The sequence below is a fragment of the Leucoraja erinacea genome, chromosome 2 (assembly GCF_028641065.1).
Source record: "Leucoraja erinacea ecotype New England chromosome 2, Leri_hhj_1, whole genome shotgun sequence".
Lineage (NCBI taxonomy): Eukaryota > Metazoa > Chordata > Chondrichthyes > Rajiformes > Rajidae > Leucoraja > Leucoraja erinaceus.
The window spans coordinates 76,321,501-76,345,102 of NC_073378.1; the positions used below are offsets into that span (position 1 = coordinate 76,321,501).

Below are 23,602 nucleotides of genomic sequence, written 5' to 3' on the forward strand. Positions count from 1 at the left end.
TCCTTTGCTGACGCACTACAAATGCAGCATTTACTGTCGACAAATCAGCCAGAGGACAAGACCTAGGCACCTGAGAATTATCTATTCTTTATCTATATCTATATCTATTCTATATCTATATCTATAATCTATATCTATGTTGCAGGCCCAAAATCATGGAGTATCATACCCAAAAGCATTCTGGAACAACCTTTCCCATGCTCTAAGAGACTGGCATAAACTTATTTCCTCAAGGAACATGAAATACGTTTCAGCCTCAGTGATGTCCATACCCAAGAATAAAAGTAAAGTTACATTGTCCACCTGCAAATTTTTGTTTCATTAAAGTCTAGGGTGGATTGTTGGAACTTTTTCTGGCACTTCTCAGCAATGGGTTTAATCAGACAGGTGTAAGCGGAACAAATGAGCTAATTTGACTGAAACATAGGACTAAAAGGACAGGATGGGAAAAGATAAGGATTTGAATACCAATTGGCTGTGCAATTTGAGGATCTCAGATTTCTCGTATTTGCAAATGTTTTGCTTTTCACACAAATAAAATTATTTACTGTTTAATTTGTAATAATCGTTTTGATTTTGAACATTTTGAAAGCTTTGAAAATTAAATCAAAAGCAACGCCTGCCACGGGCTTTTTAAGAGTTGAACCTCAGTACTCAAGGCATGAGCCCTAGATGGACCTGCTTCAGTCAAGAGTACAAAGGGCCAGCAAGATGAAGTCCACACAGGGTTTAATTTATCACTGGCATTTGGCAATTCTGGGTGAATGAGTGGGGGTTTAGCTGAGCTAATGCATATTTAAAAGCATACGGTTTTGATGGCAGAAGGCACATCTATACATGATAGACTGGAGGATCGACATGAAGGGATGACTTGTGAAAGGAGATGCAAAATAAGTGTTTGATAAGAACTGCAGATCAGGAAAAGATGGCAGAAATAAAGGAGCATAAAGGAAGGTAAATAGTTACATTTTAAATACAAAGGTTTGGTTGTGACAAGAAAAATAACACGTTGGTCAGAGATTGAAGGGCATCAGGAGAGCCAGAATTATTTCTAGGTATTCAATGCCAACGACTCACCTCACCGTCGCGGAGCTGGCCGAGTCCAGAGCGGGTGAAGCGGTGGTGGAGCGCTGCTGCGGCCCGACCTCCGGAGATTCAGAGGCTGCAACTGCGGGTCTGGTGGATGGCGGCACCGGGAGCCCGCGGGTCCCTGGAGGGAGACCGCTTTTCAGGGCTCCTGCAACGGCGACTTCAACCGCCCGAGTTGCGGGGTCGAAGAGCTCCTGGAGCGGGGCCCGACATCACCGCCCTGCGCGGCTTGGAATGGGCGCGGGACTCTGCGAGCGCACGCCGGGGGCTCTAACACCAAGACCCGGTGTGCGACCTTGCATTACCCGTCGTGGCTTTAATGGCCGCGGGACAATCGCCATCGCCAGCCGGGGGCTTTGACTTTGACTCTGACATCGTGGAGGGGAGAGTGCAGTGGAGAGATAAGTGTTTTTGGCCTTCCATCACAGCGATGTGATGGATGTTTATGTAAATTATGTTGTGTCTTGGGTCTATTTGTTTCTAATGTATGGCTGCAGAAACGGCATTTCGTTTGGACCTCAAGGGGTCCAAATGACAATTAAATTGAATCTTGAATCTTGAATAGTTTTTTATCATACTTTTTAAATATTTCTTTGTTGTTATTATATGATAAGGGTGCCATGAAAAGGGTGCCACGGGACGACGGATGGCGCAATGGGCTAAGTGTTCGGCTGGCGACCGGAAGGTAGCCGGTTCGAATCCCGCTTGGAGTGCATACTGTCGTTGTGTCCTTGGGGCAAGACACTTCACCCACCTTTGCCTGTGTGTAAATGTAATGTAATTATGTGAAGCACTTTGGGGTCAATGCAAGTTGACTAAAAATGTGCTATATAAATAAGATTATTATTATTATGAATAGTTAGAAACTGATGCACACACAAAATGTATGTCAGAAAAGAACAAGTTTCAGAGGTACAAAAGAATGGGTGATACAAGATGAAGTTGACAGAGGAAGTCAAGGGACATAGACAGAAATGTGGTGTGACAACAAATATATACAGTTTATACACTTGGCATGAGGGTAAGTGCAAAATTTGCAGAGACAAATCAGGCAAGGTACTGGGATATCCAGAAAAATAACATTTGAAATTTGATGCAAAAGTTAATAATCCAATATTATTCCTTTTGGAGATGACAAGCTCATTTATCTTAAGGCACTTAATGGCCAGAGGATGGAATCCACTGGAAGGTCAACTAAACAGAATACTACTGCAAAATATTAAGTCAGTAACAAAATATAATTCATCCACGCCATCTATCCAATTTCCTCATACACTAAATTATTACAAGTTTCTTAAATTTGGTAATCCACTTGCTGCTATTCAATTTTGAAAAATTATTACACAGAAACATAGAAACTAGGTGTAGGAGTAGGCCTTTCGGCCCTTCGAGCCAGCACCGCCATTCAATGTGATCATAGCTGATCATCCACAATCAGTAACCCGTTCCTGCCTTCTCCCCATATCCCTTGATTCCGCTAGCCCCAACAGCTCTATCTAACTCTCTTTTGAATGCATCCAGTGAATCGGCCTCCACTGCTTTCTAAGGCAGAGAATTCCACAAATTCACATGTAAAAGCTTTTCCTCATCTCAGTTCTAAATGGCCTACCCCTTATTCTTAAACTGTGCCCCCTGGTTCTGGACTCCCCCAACATCGGGAACATGTTTCCTGCATCTAGCTTGTCCAAACTCTTAATTTTATATGTTTCTACAAGTTGGTTAATGCTTAAAATTGTAGTGTGACAGAGTATATGCAAACAGTATATTTGAATTAGACTATATCTGTGAACAATTAAATAGTCTTATTAACAGTTTAGACCACTAGTAGTCACCTCAAAATCATCGTAAACCTTAAAACTCATCACTACTAAAACCTCAACATGTGCATCGCCTTTTAAGTGTCTTGCAAAATTTTTTTTTTTCACAATCCCGAAGAGGAAAATATAAATTGTACTAGGTTCGCACATTCCACTTCTTTACCAAGTTAAAAAAATATTTTTTTTATTTGAAGATATGCAAGTGCATTTAAATGCAAAATACAGTGTACACAAATGTTTGTCTACAGAATTGTGGTGCTAATGGAGTTAATCATATATCAGTGCGAGGTATTTAACCAACTCTATAAATTGATGATTAGATCATGAAAACGTGGTCAATCTAGATGATGACAGATAGGGTACTAAACTATGCTTCCTGTGAGAGGGGGAGGGCAATTTAATTCATCTTCTAAGAATAATAATAGAATGCATTGAAACTAAGGTTTTAACAATGATTTTATTTTATGAAGCATCATACTTCAAATAAAACTTAATATCCAAATGTATTGCCGAACCTGAAATTTACATGGCAGGCTGGTTATAGAGTATATCCTAACCATGCTGGACACACATATTTCAGGATCTGAGGGTACTGGGTGTGAAACAAATGTATATCAATGCAGGCTAACAAATGATGAATGCGTGGTACAGCACAGTGATTTCAGCAAATTTCTCATGGCGACACTGCATTCCTCTTCACCTATTATAGCACATTTAGTAAGAAATTACTTACTTCCCCATATAGGGATGTCTTTGCTTTCTGCCTTCATTACAATGGAAGCCATGGTCATGGTAACCGGAATAGCATCAAAATATGAAGAATGTGGTGCTAAAGTAATTATTGGTGCTTCTGTTGGCAATGCACGACGTCCCTTTATACTCATCCAATGAAAGCCACCCGCAAACCACATAGCTCTCATTATCACTTTCAGCAAAAAATCCAATGCCCTACAAGATACAAAATATAAATGTGTCAAAGGCTACAATTGAAAATGCAACAGCTGGGGGGAAAAAAATATCACACAAATTATATAATCTATCAATTTCACTTACGTCACACTTCATCTCATTAAAACAAAAATGCTAGTTATCTTTTTCAGCTGGAGAACGCTAGCAACTTTCATAATCAAACAGAAGTTCACAAAAAATGGCATGGTTTATATTTATATTCAGATTCCAATTGACCAAGGTTTCTCTATTCTTTATTAAATTTGTCAGAGAGGATGAAGTTAGTGCTGATCTTCCTTAAATTGCTTCAGTGATAAAAAGGAAATGTATACATATTTTCTTTCTAAGCTACATCAAAGGCTAGTGAGGTTTTCAGAGTGTCACATGTTGAGGAAAGAAGTTAGCTCTTTGCGAGTATTAGTAAGCGATCCATTTGATCATAGTCATAGAGCGTTGAAGCAGGCCCTTCGGCCCAACTAGCCCACGCCGGCCAACATGACCCAGCTACACTAGTCGCTAAGATTTAAAATATAAAACGATTAGGTTGCTAGTCAATGCATTACAAATGGTAGAAAATTGAATATGGCATGGCTGTGGGCATCTGAAGTTGCTGAATGAAAATGTGATCCATGGCAAATATACCTCCAGCCAAGGAGCTTTAACTCAGTAAAGTGTTACAAACTTGGTTAATTAAATGATTTGGTCAGGTGAATGACCCCCTAGTAGATAGTATATTCTGATCTGGTCAGGGATAGGCAACGGCAAGGTGGGGGGGGCATGAGATCAGGGTGCAGAAGCCACAGATTTTGCGTTTGTCCAATGGGTTGAGGCATGAGCAGCTTGTTAGGGTGAGTGAGAGGAGGGGACGACACAACCCTTATTGGACTGATCCAGGATGGGGAAGAATCTGCCTACAGACAGGAAGTGACACAGGTGACGTTCTGGTGCCATCGCTACAACCTGGAGCTCCACTTAAGACAGTGGAATTGATTGTAGACTTTAGGAGAGCTCCCCCCCTCGCCCCCCTCACCATCAACAACACCACAGTCACATTTGTGGAGTCATTTAAGTTCTTTGGAACCATAATCTTCAGCATCACCATCAATACATGCACTCAACAAGAACCACGCGCACAATAATCATCCGAGAAGAGGCTTCAGGTCTGTTCCTGCGGCTGGATGAAAATAACATCTTCAAAGGGCTTGAAAATACATCAAGGAAAGAAAGGGTGCTTGAGAGAGGGAAAACAGGGACCTCGCATTTTTTAAGTACTTCCTGAGAAGTCAATCAAGTAAGTCGAATGACGTCCAGCGAGTGAAGTCTCACCAAAGTTCGCAGGGCATCAGCCCCCCTAATGAAGGAAACTCAAGCACAGTTACGCAGGCAGAAGAAGATATGGAGCCCATCCAGCCAAGAAAACCAGCAATGGAGAAAAAGATCAGCAGAAGAAAACCTCGCGTGAAATGGCCTGGAGCCTCGGAGAAGAATGGGAGACCATAAATGCAGACCTGACCAGTATCTGACTAAGGGGTTCAGTTGAAAGAAAGCTTGACAAGATGGGGGACATCATCTATGGCTATGGAGCAGAACGATATGGACTAAGGGAGAAAAAGGAAAAGGCACCAGCTTTGGAAAGCAAATCCAGACGGCAAAAGGAGATGGAATGCCTAATCCAGGAGAGAAGGCAGCTCAAGACGCCGTGGAGGAAGGCTTCTGATAGTGAGAAGGAGGGCATCAACATTCTCCAGGTGAACATCAAAAACTGTTTAGCAACCCTTAGACGAGCAGAGTACCTGCGGAAATCACAAAAAAAGAAAGAAAGAACGAGATCACGCTTCTTCAAGGACCCCTACGAGTTCATAAAATCACTTTTCATCAAAGAAAAGGGAGGAAACCTGAAAACATCAAGGCAGGAGCTGGACGAGCATCTGGAAAGAATGCATGTGGATGGCAAGAGACACCAGAAGACAGCTATTCCATCGGACATTCCACCAATTGAACAACCAGAGCACAAGATGGACATTAGTCCTCCAAAGTGAAGGGAGGTGGAACAGACAGTAAAGCGGGCAAGAGCATCTTCGGCCCCAGGGCCAAATGGGGTTCCGTATCGACTCTACAAGAGTGCTCCTGATGTTCTTCGCTTCCAGTGGAGGCTAATGAGAGTGACTTGGGAGAAGAAAGACATTCCAAAAGTATGGCGCAGGGCAGGAGGAATCCTAATTCCGAAGGAGAAGGAATCTACAGATATCAGCCAATTCTGCCCTATTAGTCTCCTCAATGTAGAGGGTAAGATTTTCTTCAGCATCATAGCTCAGTGGATGACCAGCTATTTAGAGAGAAACAACCTTGTGGATACAACAGTCCAAAAAGCAGGCATCCCAGGGTTCTCTGGATGTCTCAAACATACCAGCATGATTTGGCACCAAATCCAGACTGCAAGAAAAGAGAAGAGAGATCTGCATGTCATTTTCCTTGACCACGCGTTTGGAACTGTCTCTCAGTTTCCTCTGGGCATCCTTTGACTTCTTCAGGATACCAGAGACTATCGCAAGCCTTGTCAAGGCTTATTTTCAAGATCTGCAGCTCTGTTTCACCACGCCTGACTTCACGACCACATGGCACTGCATGGAGATTGGCATTATGGTGGGGTGTACCATCTCCCCATTGATTTTTACAATGGCTATGGAAGTCATCATAAGGGCCTCCAAGTGGGTAGTGGGTGGTGAGCGGCTGAAGTCTGGAGTCCGTCTACCACCCATCAGGGCCTACATGGATGACATGACAATCATAACAACAACAGCACCTTGCACCAGGCGCCTTTCAGGGAAGCTTCAAGAGAACATCACTGGGGTCAGAATGAAATTCAAGCCATCCAAATCAAGAAGCATTTCTATAATCAAAGGCAAACTGACAGGTCAAAGGTTCTTCATTGATCAAGAACCTATTCCAACTGTGTCAGAGAAGCCAATCAAAAGTCTGGGAAGATGGTATATCTCTAAACTGAAGGACACTGATCAGGCTAACAAGTTTAGGCAAGAAGTCATCAAAGGCCTGGTGAACATCGACCGATCCATGCTGCCTGGAAAGCTGAAAATATGGTGCCTGCAGTTTGGGTTGCTACCTCGCCTTATGTGGCCACTAACCATGTATGACATCACCCTCACAAGAGTCGAGAAGATAGAAAGAACAATCAGCTCTTTCGTGAGAAGGTGGTTAGGTGTTCCTTGGTGCCTGAGCAACGTAGGCCTGTACGGTCAGGGGGTACTCCAGCTGCCTCTCTCTAGTCTCACAAATTCCACCAAGGACCAGGTTTGGACAGCTGGAGGCAGCCCGGGATTGGCAGATGCTGGTGGATGTGGACCAACGGCTTACAGTTCCATCAGAGATAGCCATCACCAACTTGAGGCCTGATCTTGTGCTCTGGTCGAACTCTCAGCGCATGGTGTATTTTGTGGAGCTCACAGTCCCTTGGGAGGATGCTGTGCAGGAAGCCTTCGAAAGAAAGAAACTGCGATATACAGAGCTTGCAGCAGAGGCAGAACAGCGGGGCTGGAGAGCTAAGATCTGCCCGGTAGAAGTTGGATGTCGAGGATTCGTGGCAACATTTTGAAAAATATAAAAGTGGATAAGTCTTCAGGTCCGGACAGGATATTCCCTAGGACATTGAGGGAAGTTAGTGTAGAAATAGCAGGGGCTATGACAGAAATATTTCAAATGTCATTAGAAACGGGAATAGTGCCGGAGGATTGGCGTACTGCGCATGTTGTTCCATTGTTTAAAAAGGGTTCTAAGAGTAAACCTAGCAATTATAGACCTGTTAGTTTGACGTCAGTGGTGGGCAAATTAATGGAAAGGATACTTAAGAGATAATATATATAAGCATCTGGATAAACAGGGTCTGATTAGGAACAGTCAACATGGATTTGTGCCTGGAAGGTCATGTTTGACAAATCTTCTTGAATTTTTTGGAAGAGGTTACTCGGGAAATTGATGAGGGTAAAGCAGTGGATGTTGTATATATGGACTTCAGTAAGGCCTTTGACAAGGTTCCTCATGGAAGGTTGGTTAAGAAGGTTCAATTGTTGGGTATTAATGGTGGAGTAGCAAGATGGATTCAACAGTGGCTGAATGGGAGATGCCAGAGAGTAATGGTGGATGGCTGTTTGTCAGATTGGAGGCCAGTGACTAGTGGGGTGCCACAGGGATCTGTGTTGGGTCCACTGTTGTTTCTCATGTACATCAATGATCTGGATGATGGTGTGGTAAATTGGATTAGTAAGTATGCAGATGATACTAAGATAGGTGGTGTTGTGGATAATGAAGTAGATTTTCAAAGTCTACAGAGAGATTTAGGCCAGTTGGAAGAGTGGGCTGAAAGATGGCAGATGGAGTTTAATGCTGATAAGTGTGAGGTGCTACATCTTGGCAGGACAAATCAAAATAGGACGTACATGGTAAATGGTAGTGAATTGAGGAATGCAGTTGAACAGAGGGATCTAGGAATAACTGTGCACAGTTTCCTGAAGGTGGAATCTCATGTAGATAGGGTGGTAAATAAAGCTTTTGGTGTGCTGGCCTTTATAAATCAGAGCATTGAGTATAGAAGTTGGGATGTAATGTTAAAATTGTACAAGACATTGGTGAGGCCAATTCTGGAGAATGGTGTACAATTTTGGTCGCCTAAATATAGGAAGGATGTCAACAAAATAGAGAGACTACAGAGGAGATTTACTAGAATGTTGCCTGGGTTTCAGCAACTAAGTTACAGAGAAAGGTTGAACAAGTTAGGTCTTTATTCTTTGGAGCGCAGAAGGTTAAGGGGGGACTTGATAGAGGTCTTTAAAATGATGAGAGGGATAGACAGAGTTGACGTGGATAAGCTTTTCCCACTGAGAGTAGGGAAGATTCAAACAAGAGGACATGACTTGAGAATTAAGGGACAGAAGTTTAGGGGCAACATGAGGGGGAACTTCTTTACACAGAGAGTGGTAGCTGTGTGGAATGAGCTTCCAGTGGAGGTGGTGGAGGCAGCTTCGATTTTATCATTTAAAAATAAATTGGATAGTAATATGGACGGGAAAGGAATGGAGGGTTATGGTCTGAGTGCAGGTAGATGGGACTAGGGGAGAATACGTGTTCGGCATGGACTAGAAGGGCCGAGATGGCCTGTTTCCGCGCTGTAATTGTTATATGGTTATATATGGTTATTTACCTTAAGACTGGTGAAGGACCTGAGGATCAACGGACAAGCCCTACGCCAGGCCATCAAAGAAACATCACGGGTGGCAGAGCGGAGTAGCCAGTGGCTCTGGCTGAAGAGGAAAGACCCCATTTGGTCTCCCAAATAACCGACTAGACAGATGCAGAGGGGGCTGGTTCTGGGACGCCAGAATGCACCGCTGAGTCGACTGGAGACGTCGTGGGTTCAATCAGCAAAACGTCGATGAAAGTAGGTGCCCACTTGATAACCCCAATGACGTGTCTGCCTAGCCTTTCTCAACATCGGAGTAGCATAGGTGAGTGCAGAAGGCTCCCATCACCATCGGGAGTAAATTGATATTGGCATTGGATTTTTAACATCCAGTCCTGTGTATTTGTAAACAGGGACCTTAAATGGGAGGCCACGATCGACTCCACAGCCAAAAAGGCCCAACAGATGATGTACTTCCTTGCGGCAGCTGAGAAAACACAATCTGCCATAGGCAATGATGGTCCAGTTTTATACCGCCATCATAGAGTCTGTCCTCACCTTCTCCATCATGGTCTGGTTTGGCTCAGCCACCAAGCATGACATCCAGAGGCTGCAGCGCATCATTCGACCCCCCCATCGACGAACAGTACACTGCAAGGGCCAGGAAGAGAGCAGCGGGCATGATCATCTCTAACCACTCTCACCCTGGCCACAAACTCTTTGAAGCACTTCTCTTTGGAAGGCGACTCCAGACTGTCAAAGCCACCACAGCCAGACATAAAAAGAGTTTTTTTCCACGAGCAATAGCTCTACTCAACAGCCAAAAGTCTGTGGCCCCCTTGTGCTCTGGTATTTTATTTCATTCTTCACATGTTTAAATTATAATGTTTTATTTCTAATTGTCTACTATATTGTGTTGTTACTGGTGGGCAAAGCACTAAGGCAGATTCCTTTTATGTATACATACTTGGCTAATAAAATGGATTCAATTCAATTCAATGAACAAAGTACCCGACTGTGATACCTTGTTGGGGGAGCAAAAATCAAAGATTGGGGGAGCAAAAAAGTATTAGTAGAGGACAATATAGTGAAGGGCATTGACACCGTCATCTACAGCTAAATTCTAGAAATCTGTGCTGCTTGGCCAGTGCCAAGGTTTGAGTTACCTGTCCTTTTGGAGAGAAACATTGTTGCAGGGAGGGGATTCCATCGTTATGGTAAACAAAGGCATCAATGACAAAGGTAGGACTAAACAAGTGGCTCCATATAATCGGCGCATCAAATAAGCAGAACCTCCGGTTTCATAATCTCAGTGGAAACTTGTATTTGGAAAGCAAATGGCCTAGTTGACAAGCAAGAGGGTGAAAGTTTAATGTGGTGGTTTGGGATGCAGAGTTAGTTACATTCAGATCAGCTATAGTCTTACTGCATTATGCAGCAGACAAAATAGGTCATATGGCTTTGCCCTGTTCCCACTTCGTAAGCATTTATTAAATATGGAGTTTAAAAAGAATGATGCAGAATGCATTCTGCTGGATTTTTCCAAAAACATATCTATTACATTGATAACTTAATCTAAAAAAGAGGCAAAACATAAATCCATTTTGCAGTTAATAACAAGATCACATTTACAATGCATATTCTTCTATTAAGCAAAGAGCGACGACAATAGAAAATTACAATGGTAAAAATAAGTCAGACTGGATGCTATTTAGAATGTTTCTTTGGCACATTGCACAAGCCCAAACTATTTGTTTACAGTGAGCGATAAGAGAATGTTGATTTTCAGTATAAAAGTAACTGAAAGCTAACATGCAAGTGCAATAAGCAATAAGGTGAGCAATTGAAATGTTAGACTTTATTGCAAAATGATTGAATTTAGGGACTGAGATCAACGATTAATAGTGACCAGCAATTTTGAAGAAGCATTGCATGGATCATTGCATGTAGCAAAAGCTCACCATCAAGAAAATTCTTGGTTTATTCCTCTGACAACAGGTCTCAATACCCAGCCATATCGAAGGAATGGCCAAGAAAGCACACCAATGGCTCTACTTCCTTAGAAGTCTTCAGAAGTTCAGCATGTCCCCAACAACTCTCACCAACTTCTACAGATGCGCCATAGTAATGCATCACAACATGTTTTGGGAACAGCTCCTTCCAAGACCGCAAGTAATTGCAGGGTGTTGTGGACAGCCTCGACCATCGCACAAACCAGCTTCCCTTCCACTGACTCCATCCACACGTCATGCTGTTTCGGCAAGGCCACCAGCATAATCAAGGCCCACTCACCCCAGTCACTTTCTCTTCTCCCTCTCCCATCAGGCAAGAATTACAGAAGTTTTAAAACACATACCTCCAGATTCAGGAACAGTTTCTTCCCAGCTCTTAGCACACAACTGGATGGTCTTCCATCAGCTAGAGTGCAATCCTGACCTCCCATCTACCTCATTGGAGACCTTTGAACTATCTTTAATTGGACTTTGATGTTATATCTTTTCTCTAAATGCTGTACCCTTTATCCACAAATATAATGTGGAGGGGCAGGTAGTGTAGAGAAAGCAAAGAGACTTGGGAGTGCTGTGCAGGATTCTCAAAAAGTTGATTTGCAAGTCGAATCGGTAGTAAGGAAGGCGCATTCAATGCTAGCATTTAATTCGAGAGGGCTAGAATATAAAAACAGGGATGTCATACTGAGGCTTTATAAGGCACTTGTAAGACTGCATTTGGAGTATTGTGAGGAATTTTGGGCCCCATATCCGAGGAAGGATGTGCTGGTGTTGGACAGGGTCCAGAGGAGGTTTACGAGAATGATCTCAGGAATGATTGGGTTAACATATGATGAGTGTTCAAGGAACCACGCCTGTATTCACTGGAGTTTAGAAGGATGAGGGGTGGGGCCTCATTGAAACTTATCAAATACTGAAAGACCTGGATAGAGTGACTGTGGAGAGGATGTTTTCACTAGTGTCTGTCTCTGTGTGTGTGTCTGTCTCTCTGTCTGTGTGTGTGTGTGTCTGTCTGTCTGTGTGTCTGCCTGTGTGTCTGTCTGTCTGTGTGTGTGTGTGTGTGTGTGTGTGTGTGCGTCTGTCTGTCTGTGTCTCTGCCTGTGTGTGTGTCTCTGCCTGTGTGTGTCTCTCTGCCTGTGTGTGTGTGTGTGTGTGTGTCTGTCTGTCTGTCTGTCTGTGTGTGTGTCTCTCTCTGTGCCCGTGTGCCTGTGCGTGTGTCTGTCTTGACAGTCGCCAGCAGTCCGCTGAAAAAATTGTCTAAGTGGGACAGGCCCATTAGACTCCATCAGCCACAGGCTTCCAAGCAAGACTTTGGGTAGGATGGGAGTTGACCTTCTTCTCAGACGTATACAAAGCCTGGCCATTTTTATTGAAAATGGCAATGTAAGATTGTAACCATCCCCCTCATGATGGGAGGGTTAAGCAAGGTACGACACTATCCCCCCATTTTAATTTAGTACTGGATATTTCAATTCTGTTTTTTGGATAGGGATGGATGCAAATTATTAACCATTAACCGCCAATACATATTGGCACCACCATGGCCTTTTCCAGTGAAGCCTTTGAGCGATTCTCTCAAGGGCACATCAAAGCATCAAGGTACTGTAAACATTACGTTGCAAAACAGATAGATATCAGCAAAACGGCAAGTTTTTAACATGGCTTTTAAGAACAAGTTTCAATTTTAATAATGTTATGAAAAGGCATTTGAATGGAAGTGAAGTAAATTATATCAGTCCAGACATATTTGTAAATGCCCTGACACCCAGAACAGCTGCACGGTTGTTTGGTTTAATAACGTCGAGAAATGGGTTAAGAACCCCTCCAGAGCTTGGCATAAGCCAGTTAAAAAAAATGGAGATCAAGACCTTTACATTACTCCTTTGTTTTGAATGAATATTCACAAGATATTTTAAGTTAGAAGATATTCTTGGATTATATATCACAGAGTATTTGCAGCTCCCCAATTATTCAAATAATGAATTTCATATTCTAGGGTGAAAGATGATGGTTTCGGGATCCCCAAGTTGGAGGTACGGATCCCATTGTGCATAATTACGAAATACATATTTTAAAAGCACTTTAGGCGTTTTGTTTGGCATTCCTTTCCAATTGGCTGAGATCGATTTGGATCAGGTGATTGAGATACAGAAGATTGCAATGTCTTGTTCAGATCTTATTGTATATCTTTATTGTCATTTCCCGAGTATTCACATACCCAGAGGAAACAAAAAAACGTTGCTCAACCAGTGTCCATTCAGTGTGCATTAAAAATAAATAGAAATAAAAATACATATATCATGAACAAATTTAACACTCTACTAAACATTCAACAGGCGTTCCGATCGGCAGCGGCACGGCAGTGGCTCTGCTGCAGTGTGTCCAGGTTGGTGGTTGGTTCGCGATACTTTGGCAGGGGGCAAAGTCCGTTTAGCAGTCTTATAGCCTGCGGGAAGCTGAGGAGCGTCCTGCTGGTTTTGCAGCTAATGCTCCTGTACCTCTTCCCAGATGGCAGGACGGAGAATATGTGATGCGATGGGTGGTAGGGGTCTTTGATGATGGAGATGGCTCTGCTGATACATCTCTTCCTGCATGTCCAGCAGGAAAGGGAGTGGAGCACCAATAATCCTGCTGGCGGTCTTCACAATCCTGTCTAGTTGGTGCCGTTCGTACGCCTTGCAACTCCCGAACCAGGAAGTGATGCCGTAGGTCAATGTGCTCTCGATTGTCCCCCTATAAAAAGTCCGTAGGTGTGTAGTGGGGAGACCTGCTTTACGTAGTCTTCGGAGAGGGTGTAGTCGCTGCTGGGCTCTCTTGACTAGTGCTGTGGTGTTGGCCGTGGACGTCAGGTCATCTGACAGGTGTAGTCCTAGGAACTTCACGCTGCTGACCCTTTCCACATCAGCTCCATCGATGTGCAGAGGTGTATGGTGTTGTTTCCCCGCCCTCCTGAAGTCAACCACCATCTCCTTAGTTTTTACCACGTTGAGAATGAGGTTGTGGGATTTGCACCAACCTGTGAGCAGCTCCACCTCCATCCTGTACGCCGATTCATCATTGTCACTGATGAGACCCACCACTGTTGTGTCATCAGCGAACTTGTTGATGAAGTTGTTGTTGAGTCTAGCAGTACAGTCATGTGTCAGCAGACTAAACAGCAGGGGGCTTAGGACACAGCCTTGGGGTGAGCCAGTGCTCACGGCTATGGTTTTTGATGTCCTACTGCCCACCCTGACTGCCTGCTGCCGTTGCGATAGAAAGTTCAGAACATATTGCTATGTTTTTTATTTAAAGACCACATTCAAATTAAAATATCCAACATTTAAAGAAAATATATTTTTTATGATAGTTACTTTATTGTGTTGAATTCCTGATTTGTAAAATAGTTATAGAACTATTTTTTTAATGTTTCAACACATCCAATGTTATCTATCTCTACATAACTAAAACTCTGATCTTGTTATCTTCTGGTTTGCGCGGTTTTTCCATTTGCGAAAAACGGTACGCGATAGCGCTATGATTTTTCCGCCAGGTCACTCACTGTTCTCCTGTGCTGTGGGTGCACCAAGTTTCGTTCTGATCAGTGGCATAATGTAAAAGTTAGCGGGGAGAACGACCAGCGACCAGCACCCGCTGTGAGTCCCCATCGCACAGCCAGCACCTGCCCCTTCCCCTCTAGCCCACCTCGCTGACTCCTGCTCCCCTCCCCCGTGATACCCCTCCCCCCCCGATGGCTCTTCCCCGTCTTTCATCTGAGTTCTCTCCTCCCCTCCACCCCTGTCCACACATCCCCCCCCCCCCACAACCTCCCCGCCCATACCCCCTCCCCTCCAAACCCACCCCCCCATCCACACTCCCCTCCCTCCACAACCCACCTGCCCCACCCCCCCCCCGCACACACACCCACCCCCCACACTCCCCTCCCCCAACAAAAACCCCCCTCCACACAAACCCCCGCCCTCACAACCCCCCATTCTAGAATCCCCCTCACCACCCCCCTACCCACACACCCTCCCCCCGCCCACACACCACCCCTCCCCTCCCCGGGGGAATGAGGGGAAATGAGCCGCGCCTGCGCAGTTAGGGGCAATGGGTGAGTGGTGGAATATTGCGTTGGGGGAATGGGTTGCGTCGGGAGAACGGGTGAATGGTGGAATATTGCGTTGGGGGACCAGCCTCCCGTGCTACTTGGACACAGCGGGTCACACTTAGTCTAGTTAATGTTATAATTAAATAGTATAAGCCCTGGTTCCTAGTGGATGACACTCCATTTTTACATCCTCCCATTACCTTAAGTTTGTTCTATTAACTTTCCTTGTTCCTGGCATTAATCTAGAAACAATGTTTGACATATCTGCATCAATTATATCAATTTCTCCCTTGTATAAAAAACCTTGCATAACCAAATGAAAAATAAACTCAGATTGTACGAGACGAAAAGCAAAAAAGCTACAGATGCCAGCAATCGGAAATAAAGTGGAAGTGCTCTGGCAGTCAAACACCTGTTAAGAAAAATTAAGTTGACTTTCAGGTCCCTCACCATGAGATGGACCCAGTCTGCTGATTATTTCTATTATTTTTCTGTTACATAATAGTTGGTTTCTCCTACTTTCAGAAAGTTCCTCTAAATCAAAAATGACTTGCTTCCAGTTTTGTGAATCGTGAGATGACTGAAGGGAACTGCTAACTCCTCCACATATGGGATATAGGTGTCCGATAGGGCTAGCTGGTGGTGCGCTCCTTCCACCATTTACATTTAGGTTCTGCATCTATCAATGCGTAAGCTTGACGATTGAAATACTGTATCAAATACTCTTTTCCATTCAGTGTAATCATGGGCCATAGGTCTCGCAGATTAAATGGTGATATTGCATATTTTCCAAGACTGCTTTGAACACATCCTTAAATTATTGCCTGTCTGTCCATACCCCTGTGACAAGAGCCACGAATAGGGTGATTTCACGAAAGGTCACTGGAGCGTAGATCCTGACCCACGTGACCGCAAATTTTAACTGGAGGATACTCGTCACTTCCGGTACATGTTAGTGAATGGGAAAACACGCACTTTCACACCCGTTAAAAACATTGAAAACGGCCAGTTTTTGAGCTGTAATTTACTGTGCCAGTCGGGGTGACCGTGAGGCACAGCTACGTAAATTTACAGTCCAAAAGAAAGATAGAAACTAAGGTAAATTTAAGAGGGAGCTGAAGGTGCAAAAACAGCGGAAGTGCTTAGCGGACATTTGTCGTGGAGATTTAAAGATCAAAAATATCGGGAATTATCGCGTTTGCTCGCTGCATTTCATCAAAAGTAAGGCATTAGACTTTTTAATCTTTATTCATTTGTTATATGAAAAGTTTTAAAAGTGAAAAATCCCGTCAATAAAATTGCAAAATCGCCCATGGTTCTCAGGTGGGTTTTAACATGCAAAATGAAAACGCTTCTGAAGCTACATTTACCATTTAAATAATCGTAAACTATCAATGCGTTTTGAAATAAAGCATCTCAAGCATCTATAGCTGCGGCCAAATCTGCTTTAATACTCTCTTCTTGTTGCATGTGCATGGCGTTCTTGTGCACATTGTCTATCCTGCTCACAGTGGGTGCCCAATCAGGATTGTTGACATCATTCCATGCTGCAGGCTTGTCTGTTATTAGATGATAAATAAATAAGTAGTTTGGGTGATTGTGCAGGCTTTAAACAAGAAACATTGAGAAATATATTTTGGCAAATAATAAAATGTCCTGATTTTGTCCAACCAACAGCTGACAATTATCCCATTCCTTAGCTTGCATCTGAGTAAAATTTATTTCAAAATGCATTGATAGTTTATGATTATTTAAATGGTAAATGTAGCTTCAGAAGCGTTTTCATTTTGCATGTTAAAACCCACCTGAGAACCATGGGCGATTTTGCAATTTTACTGACGGATTTTTCACTTTTAAAACTTTTCATATAACAAATGAATAAAGATAAAAAAAAGTCAATAATGCCTTACATTTGATGAAATGCAGCGAGCAAACGTGATAATTCCCGATATTTTTGATCTTTAAATCTCCATGACACTAAGCACTTCCGCTGTTTTTGCACCTTCAGCTCCCTCTTGAATTTAGCTTAGTTTCTATCTTTCTTTTGGACTGCAAATTTAGGTAGTTGTGCCTCACGGTCACCCCGACTGGCACAGTAAATTGCAGCTCAAAAACTGGCCGGTTTCGATGTTTTTAACGGGTGTGAAAGTGCGTGTTTTCCCATTCACTAACATGTACCGGAAGTGACGAGTATCCTCCAGTTAAAATTTGCGGTCACGTGGGTCAGGATCTACGCTCCAGTGACCTTTCGTGAAATCACCCTATACAGTGTTTTGTAAATCTGCGAATGGGCATGCCAATGACAAGTCCAAATATAATTACAGCCTCAGTGTTGGTGAGAACATTGTTGATGGTTACATCCTTCCGGTGGATGTGGAGGAATTTGTGCTCACAGTACTGGTAGTATTTTACACTTTGATTTTTCTAATTTTCTTTTCCTCAATTAACCAAAGGCTCTGCTGACAAAATGAATATGAATTTCACCTGATCTCAGCATTTACCGAGAGGAAGCTTTCAAGAAATGGAAAGTGATATATTTTCCAGGATCTCCTGACAGTCCTATCAACTGCCCCATCACCCATCTCCCAAAGGAGGTAGCAGTAAATAAGATGGTTGTCCAAGATTAGGTAAGTTTTCATGAAATAGCTGGCCTTTCCCTGTCCATTAACTTTGTTTGTTTCTGTTCCAAAATAAGAGACTGAAAGTAAATTCCAACTAAACTTGAAAATAAAGGAATCAAAAAAATGTTTTGAAATCATGGCCAACTGGAAAGTTTCAATATTTGTTTTGTTTGGAGATTTTTACTCTCAAATGGATTATAAAAACCAGGATGAATGGATCATTGTCAGTAGAAGTTGGACAATAAAGTAAACTTGAAATTCAGATTGGGATGAAATTCTTATTCTACTCATGTACAATGATTCATATCACCAAACCACATTTTCCATACTTTGTAGATTCCCAGAAGATTAAAACAAGAAACACTTTAAAATCTGACATTACAAATGAAACAGATGCAAATTATGTGAGCTGGGTATTAATCCCTGGATCTTTGCATTGATATATGACCCAAATTCCATTATACTATGCATATATAAATGCATATATAAATGCATCACTAGGGATTTAAAAAAATGTTCCCAAACTGAGCTATGCCCCAAATCCTAACCTCAATATAAGCTGTTACTATGATCAGAATCCTACTGACCAAGGATTATTCCCCACGGTTTTTCCATGCTTACATTTCCCAGGTCTGGGCCATCTTGTCAGCACAAAATGCCCTGGAATGGCAGCACTCCTGTTGAAACTGAATGAGATCCAGCCTCGGTAGACTATGAAATCAAGTAAAGGTCTACTTCTAGCTTTGCCATCTAAAACAACCAAGACCATCATTTAATTGCTTTTTATAAAATCTCAGTATAAAATCTCTTCATACTGATGCATTTAAAAGTTTTCTTTAATTTTACCTGGTATGAATTTTAAGCTTATTTGAAATTTAGATGCATGAAATTATTTTTTATAAAGGAACTTACCTACCCCTTGTCTCTGAATCTGCAGCCCTACAATGTCCACTGAATTCAATGGGATATCCAATGGAGAAACAAACTGAAAGATCTAGCTTTTGAAATCGGTCACTAAACCTCAGGCTTCTATATTTGAAAGTCCACATGGAAGTCATGCACTTATTGCTGTTGAAACAGATAAATGCTGGCTATTCCATTTCAAATTGTGGCATGAACCAACAATACCTGGCTGTGTTTGGAAGCCAACAAACTAGCCCCTACTTTATTGACTTTGTGTACATCCTTTATGTGTTACTTATCCAAAAATACATACAAGTATTTAAAAGTTGATCTTTAAATTAGGACAGTAAATGCTGCAAACACAAAATTACGGACAAGAGTGCAAATAAACATGTTTCATCTAAACAAGTGTCTTCTAAAAATATTTAGAACTTTCAAACTGACCATAATATTTTGATTCTTAATTGAGGTATAGCACACATATTCGATCTTTAGTTAATGTCTCAAAATGAACAGAATAATAATATTATTTACTCACTTTTTCCACAAATTTGTAGGTTTATCGGGTTCTTTTTCAATACGTCCCCATGCAGCAAGGAATGCAATTGGCCAAGCCAGCAACATCATGAAAGCAGCTAGCAGAAGACGAATTGGGAACAGAGTCACTGTCATAACAGCTATCTGCAGAATTTTAAAAAACAATGTTGGAATCAGTCATTGTAATGGCGAGGACATTCAATGTAGTTCCATTTTTTGTTAAATTATAAATTAAATATAAACCAATTTTAATTATTTCGTCTGAAGGCTTGTGGATGAGATTAAAGCAATATCCACATGTAACCACAGATGAAAAAAAATGTCAATACTGTATTGAGGAGCCATTTTTAATTTTGATTTGCGCCTGAAACTTGAGTATGTGTAGTAACATTGTATATTTTGCATAATTCTGCAGATAATCTTGCAATTTTTGGATATCTTGGATATTGCAGTATTGTAAAATCCAAGATACATCTTGGATATTAGATAATGCTGATATATTGTAATGTTTGAGAATATTAAACAAGAGTTTAAAAGAATCATTCTGAATGCACCGAATCAAGTGGCAAGAAAAATAATAAAAAGCACAGCAATTACTGTACCACTGGGAGAGTTTAATCTAATTTTCAATCAAATATGTTCATGGTAGAGTAATGCGCAAAAAGACATACATGCGGACTTTGCATTGTGCATCTCTAATAGTTCCATGCACTGTGCATGCTTTGAATTCCTTTAAAGCGGCCCATTAGATAGTTAAGCACAAAATCATGAACAGCTATTTCAATTCCTTTGGTAGTTACACAAAGCAAATGGTGAAATGAAAACAGTAAGCATCAGGAAAACTTGCCCCAAGACAATTAGCCTCAGAGATATTTGTTGTCATCACTATAAATTTAATGTTATTGGCTGAATTATGGATGGTGATGAATCAGCATACGTGCAAGAGATAAAACACCTGGTTGAGTGGTGCTGCAACAGATACCACTCATCCATTGTTGCTAAAATCAGGAGCTATTCGTTGACTTTGGGAAAGTTGGGAGACCACGTGCCAATTCTCATTGATGGGCCGGTGGTGGTGGAGAGTTGACCTTTGAAACCTTTGAACTAGGCTCAGGAACAGATACTTTCCTACAACCATCTGGTCCTTGTACCAACCTGCACAACCCTAATCCTATCTCAGCAATGGAACACTACAAACCATCTCCTGCACCACCATGGATTCATTTTCTAATTATGTTTTTGTACTCATGTCTTTTTTATTTTGCAGATGTATCCTTTCATTGTCTCGCAAAATGTGTGTAATTTATGCGTAATAAGTTTTTGTGTGCTGTCTAAGTTAATATGCCTGTGATCCTGCTACAAAAAATATTGTCATTGATCATGTACCTCATATGACAATGAACTTGACTTAAACTTGATTAATGTTTCAGATACAAAGCTACAAGCTTGAGCTTGAAGTGAAGGCTTCATCATAAAAGCATGCAGGCAGAACATTCTACAAAACTGGTGTTAATTTGTTCATTATATTTGTTCTTCATTAGGTTGTTCCATTTTGTTTGATTTTTCTAATAATGTTTTATGTTTCAGAATAAGTCCAGCTATACCTTTTCAAATGCTTTTTCAAAAAATATTTTAGTTTAGATTTTTCTGTTTAACCATTTTCATTATTTAATTTTGTCAATATTAAACTTGATGCAAAATATACTTGCACTATTATATTTCTTCTCCAGAAGATATTTTCATGAGAAATTCATAATTACCTGCCTCATTACACAAGATCTAAAATTAGCTGGTCCCTGTTTGGTTCAATATATGCTATTCTCGGAAACCGACTCAAATCCATTCTCTGATCTCATCATCTTGACCACACTAGGCAATTTGATTTTGAGTTTATGAAATTGAAATTCCCTCAAGATTATTATAGGGTCACCTCATTATTTTGTGACAAATACTCTGTCCAACGGTGATGTGACTGTTGAGAGGCCTATAACCATTTCTCATCTGATTCTAATCCTCTGATCCTGGCTCATTCCAGACTTCTGAACTTATGTCATGTTTTAAAAACAGGTCAATTCTTATTTTTAATTCTTCCTATTTTGAAAGAACAGCCCACAGCCAGGTATATTTGTACCAGGCAACCTAGAACCAGCTTGCCTGAAATTTACTATGGTGACCAGCCATTCAAAAAAAGCCGAGATTTGTCCAAACAGCCCCTGATAAGGATTACATGCCATTCATCATTGTCTGCGATCATGCAACAGACATGCCTAACCTGGAATGTAATCAGTGCTGATGCATCTAAAGCTAGCTAATGTTTCATAAAATACCATGAGCACCCGAGGAACAAAGAAGACATCGGCCTACACATCAAGCTCAAAAGGTAAACAAGCCATTATTATCAAGACACCGGAACAAAACAAAGCTGTCGAGCAATGTAGAAACAAGGAACTGTAGATGGCAGTTTACAAAAAAAAAAAAAATGATGGAATAACTCAGCAGATCTGGCAGTGTTTCTGGATAACTGGATGTTGTTTGGGTTTGGGTGAGGGTGAGGGGAAGAATGGAGGGGCAGGAAAATGCCCTGTAGATGTTGGTTAATACAGGTGAGGGACGCTTTGATAAGCAGATGGTTGCACAATGGTAACAGATGAAATCGTAGGCGATGCAAAACAAAAAGGATGGAAGAGTTACAAATATTGAGGGGGCAGGTGTAGGGACAGGTGTTACATCTCCTGCAGTTGTAGCAGAAAGTACCTGAGGAGTGAGTGGTTTGGGTGGGAAGGGTTGAGAGAACCAAGTAGCTGCTCAGGGAGCAGTCTCTGTAACTGGTGGTGGGATCACATTGGAGGCAAGGGAAATCTCCTGGATGCGGAAGCTGATGTGGTGAAAGGCGAGGACCAGAGGATCCTTGTTCCAATGTGAGGGGTGGTGAGGACGCAAGAACAGAATCATGGAACACAGTAGAGACACTGGTTGGGGAGCCATCTAGAAGAACTGTTGGACGAAACTAGTGGGTCAGGCAGCATCTGTGGAGGGAATGGACAGGTCCATTGCAGGTTGAGACAAAGGCTGGAGGTGAAAAGACATTAGATACAGAGAGGAGTGAACTGTAAAGGTGGAGGGAGGGATGTGGGTGGAAGGGAAAGAAGGGAGGGGAAAAGAGGTGAAAAGGGGAAATGGGAGTCTCGGGGATGGTGATGAGGGTATAGAGGAGGTGCCATGTGACTGCCCCGAGGAGGGAGATATAGGAGTGCACCAGGGTGGGGCACAAGAAAGAAGGAGGGTAATGAGGCTATTATTAGAAATTGGAGAATTCAGTGTTCACATCATTCGGTTGCGATTGTCCTCCTCTCTTCTGTAATATCATCTCTCTCGAAAATATATGTACATAAAACACCATTTACACCCATCTAAAACAACAAATATACAGCCCCGGCAAAGTCCATGAAATTAACAAACCAAACCTGGCACGGCTTTAAAATTTCAGCTTTAAATCTACCTATGATTGCAAGGTAATGTGGAACGATGCAAAATAATTTAATCATAGATATATTTATTGCAAACTATCAACTATAAAATGCAATTCTAAATACATTGGCTTAAAACAATTCTGATAACCGCATAGTATCTAAAGGTGGGAACTACTTGCAACATAATAAAGCATAATATGAAAACATTTATAAAGTTTTAATTCTCCTGACAGGCACATCATGTTGCTAAAATAATTCACAAAGATCCTGCAAGTGGCAATATGGATAAATAAAATGTGAAAGCAGTATATGGTGTGCATGCCTTTAGTTTGAGGCATAAAATATCAAAGTTGGAACATTATATCGCAACTTTACACTTGCACGGTGCATTGTTTGCAGTTCTATTCGACACACCATAGCAGGGGTCTCCAAACTATGGCCTGCGGGCCACATCTGGCCCGCCACGAGATTTTATCCGGCCCGCAGCAAGCTCTTAACACGTACCGTGCGGCGGGCTACTGTGGTAGTGCGGGAACTTACACGTCAGTTTGCTCTAAACTTTAGAGATACAGTGCGGAAACAGGCCCTTCGCTTGCCCCCACCCCCCACCACTAACACTATCCTACACACGCACTAGGGATAATTATATCAACCCAATTAATCTACAAATCTTCAGTGTATAACCAGCATATGTAGTTCCTTCCTACACAAACCTGTAAGTATTTGGAGTGTGGGCGCAAACCGGAGCTCCCAGAGAAAATCCATGCAGGTCACTGGGAGAACGTACAAACTCCGTAGACAGCACCCGTAGTCAGGAACAAAGCCGCCATTCTTGTGCTATATGGCAGCAACTCAAGACTGCACCACCCTATTATCTTGTACAACTGTAACATTACAAATTATTACAGTTGTTTTTAAAATCCCCCC

General features: G+C 42.0%; 1 protein-coding gene across 2 annotated transcripts in view; it reads right to left on the reverse strand.

Moving 5' to 3' along the window:
• The window catches only part of lpcat1 (lysophosphatidylcholine acyltransferase 1), a 108,565-nt gene that overhangs the window by 56,942 nt on the left and 28,021 nt on the right, over window positions 1-23,602 (reverse strand). For both annotated transcript variants that reach the window (XM_055658955.1, XM_055658948.1), the window contains exons 2-3: window positions 19,207-19,349; window positions 3,640-3,854 (exon numbers count right to left, since the gene is read on the reverse strand). In XM_055658955.1, coding sequence (XP_055514930.1) covers window positions 3,640-3,854; window positions 19,207-19,349 — 358 coding nt within the window. The remainder of the gene's footprint in view (window positions 1-3,639; window positions 3,855-19,206; window positions 19,350-23,602) is intronic.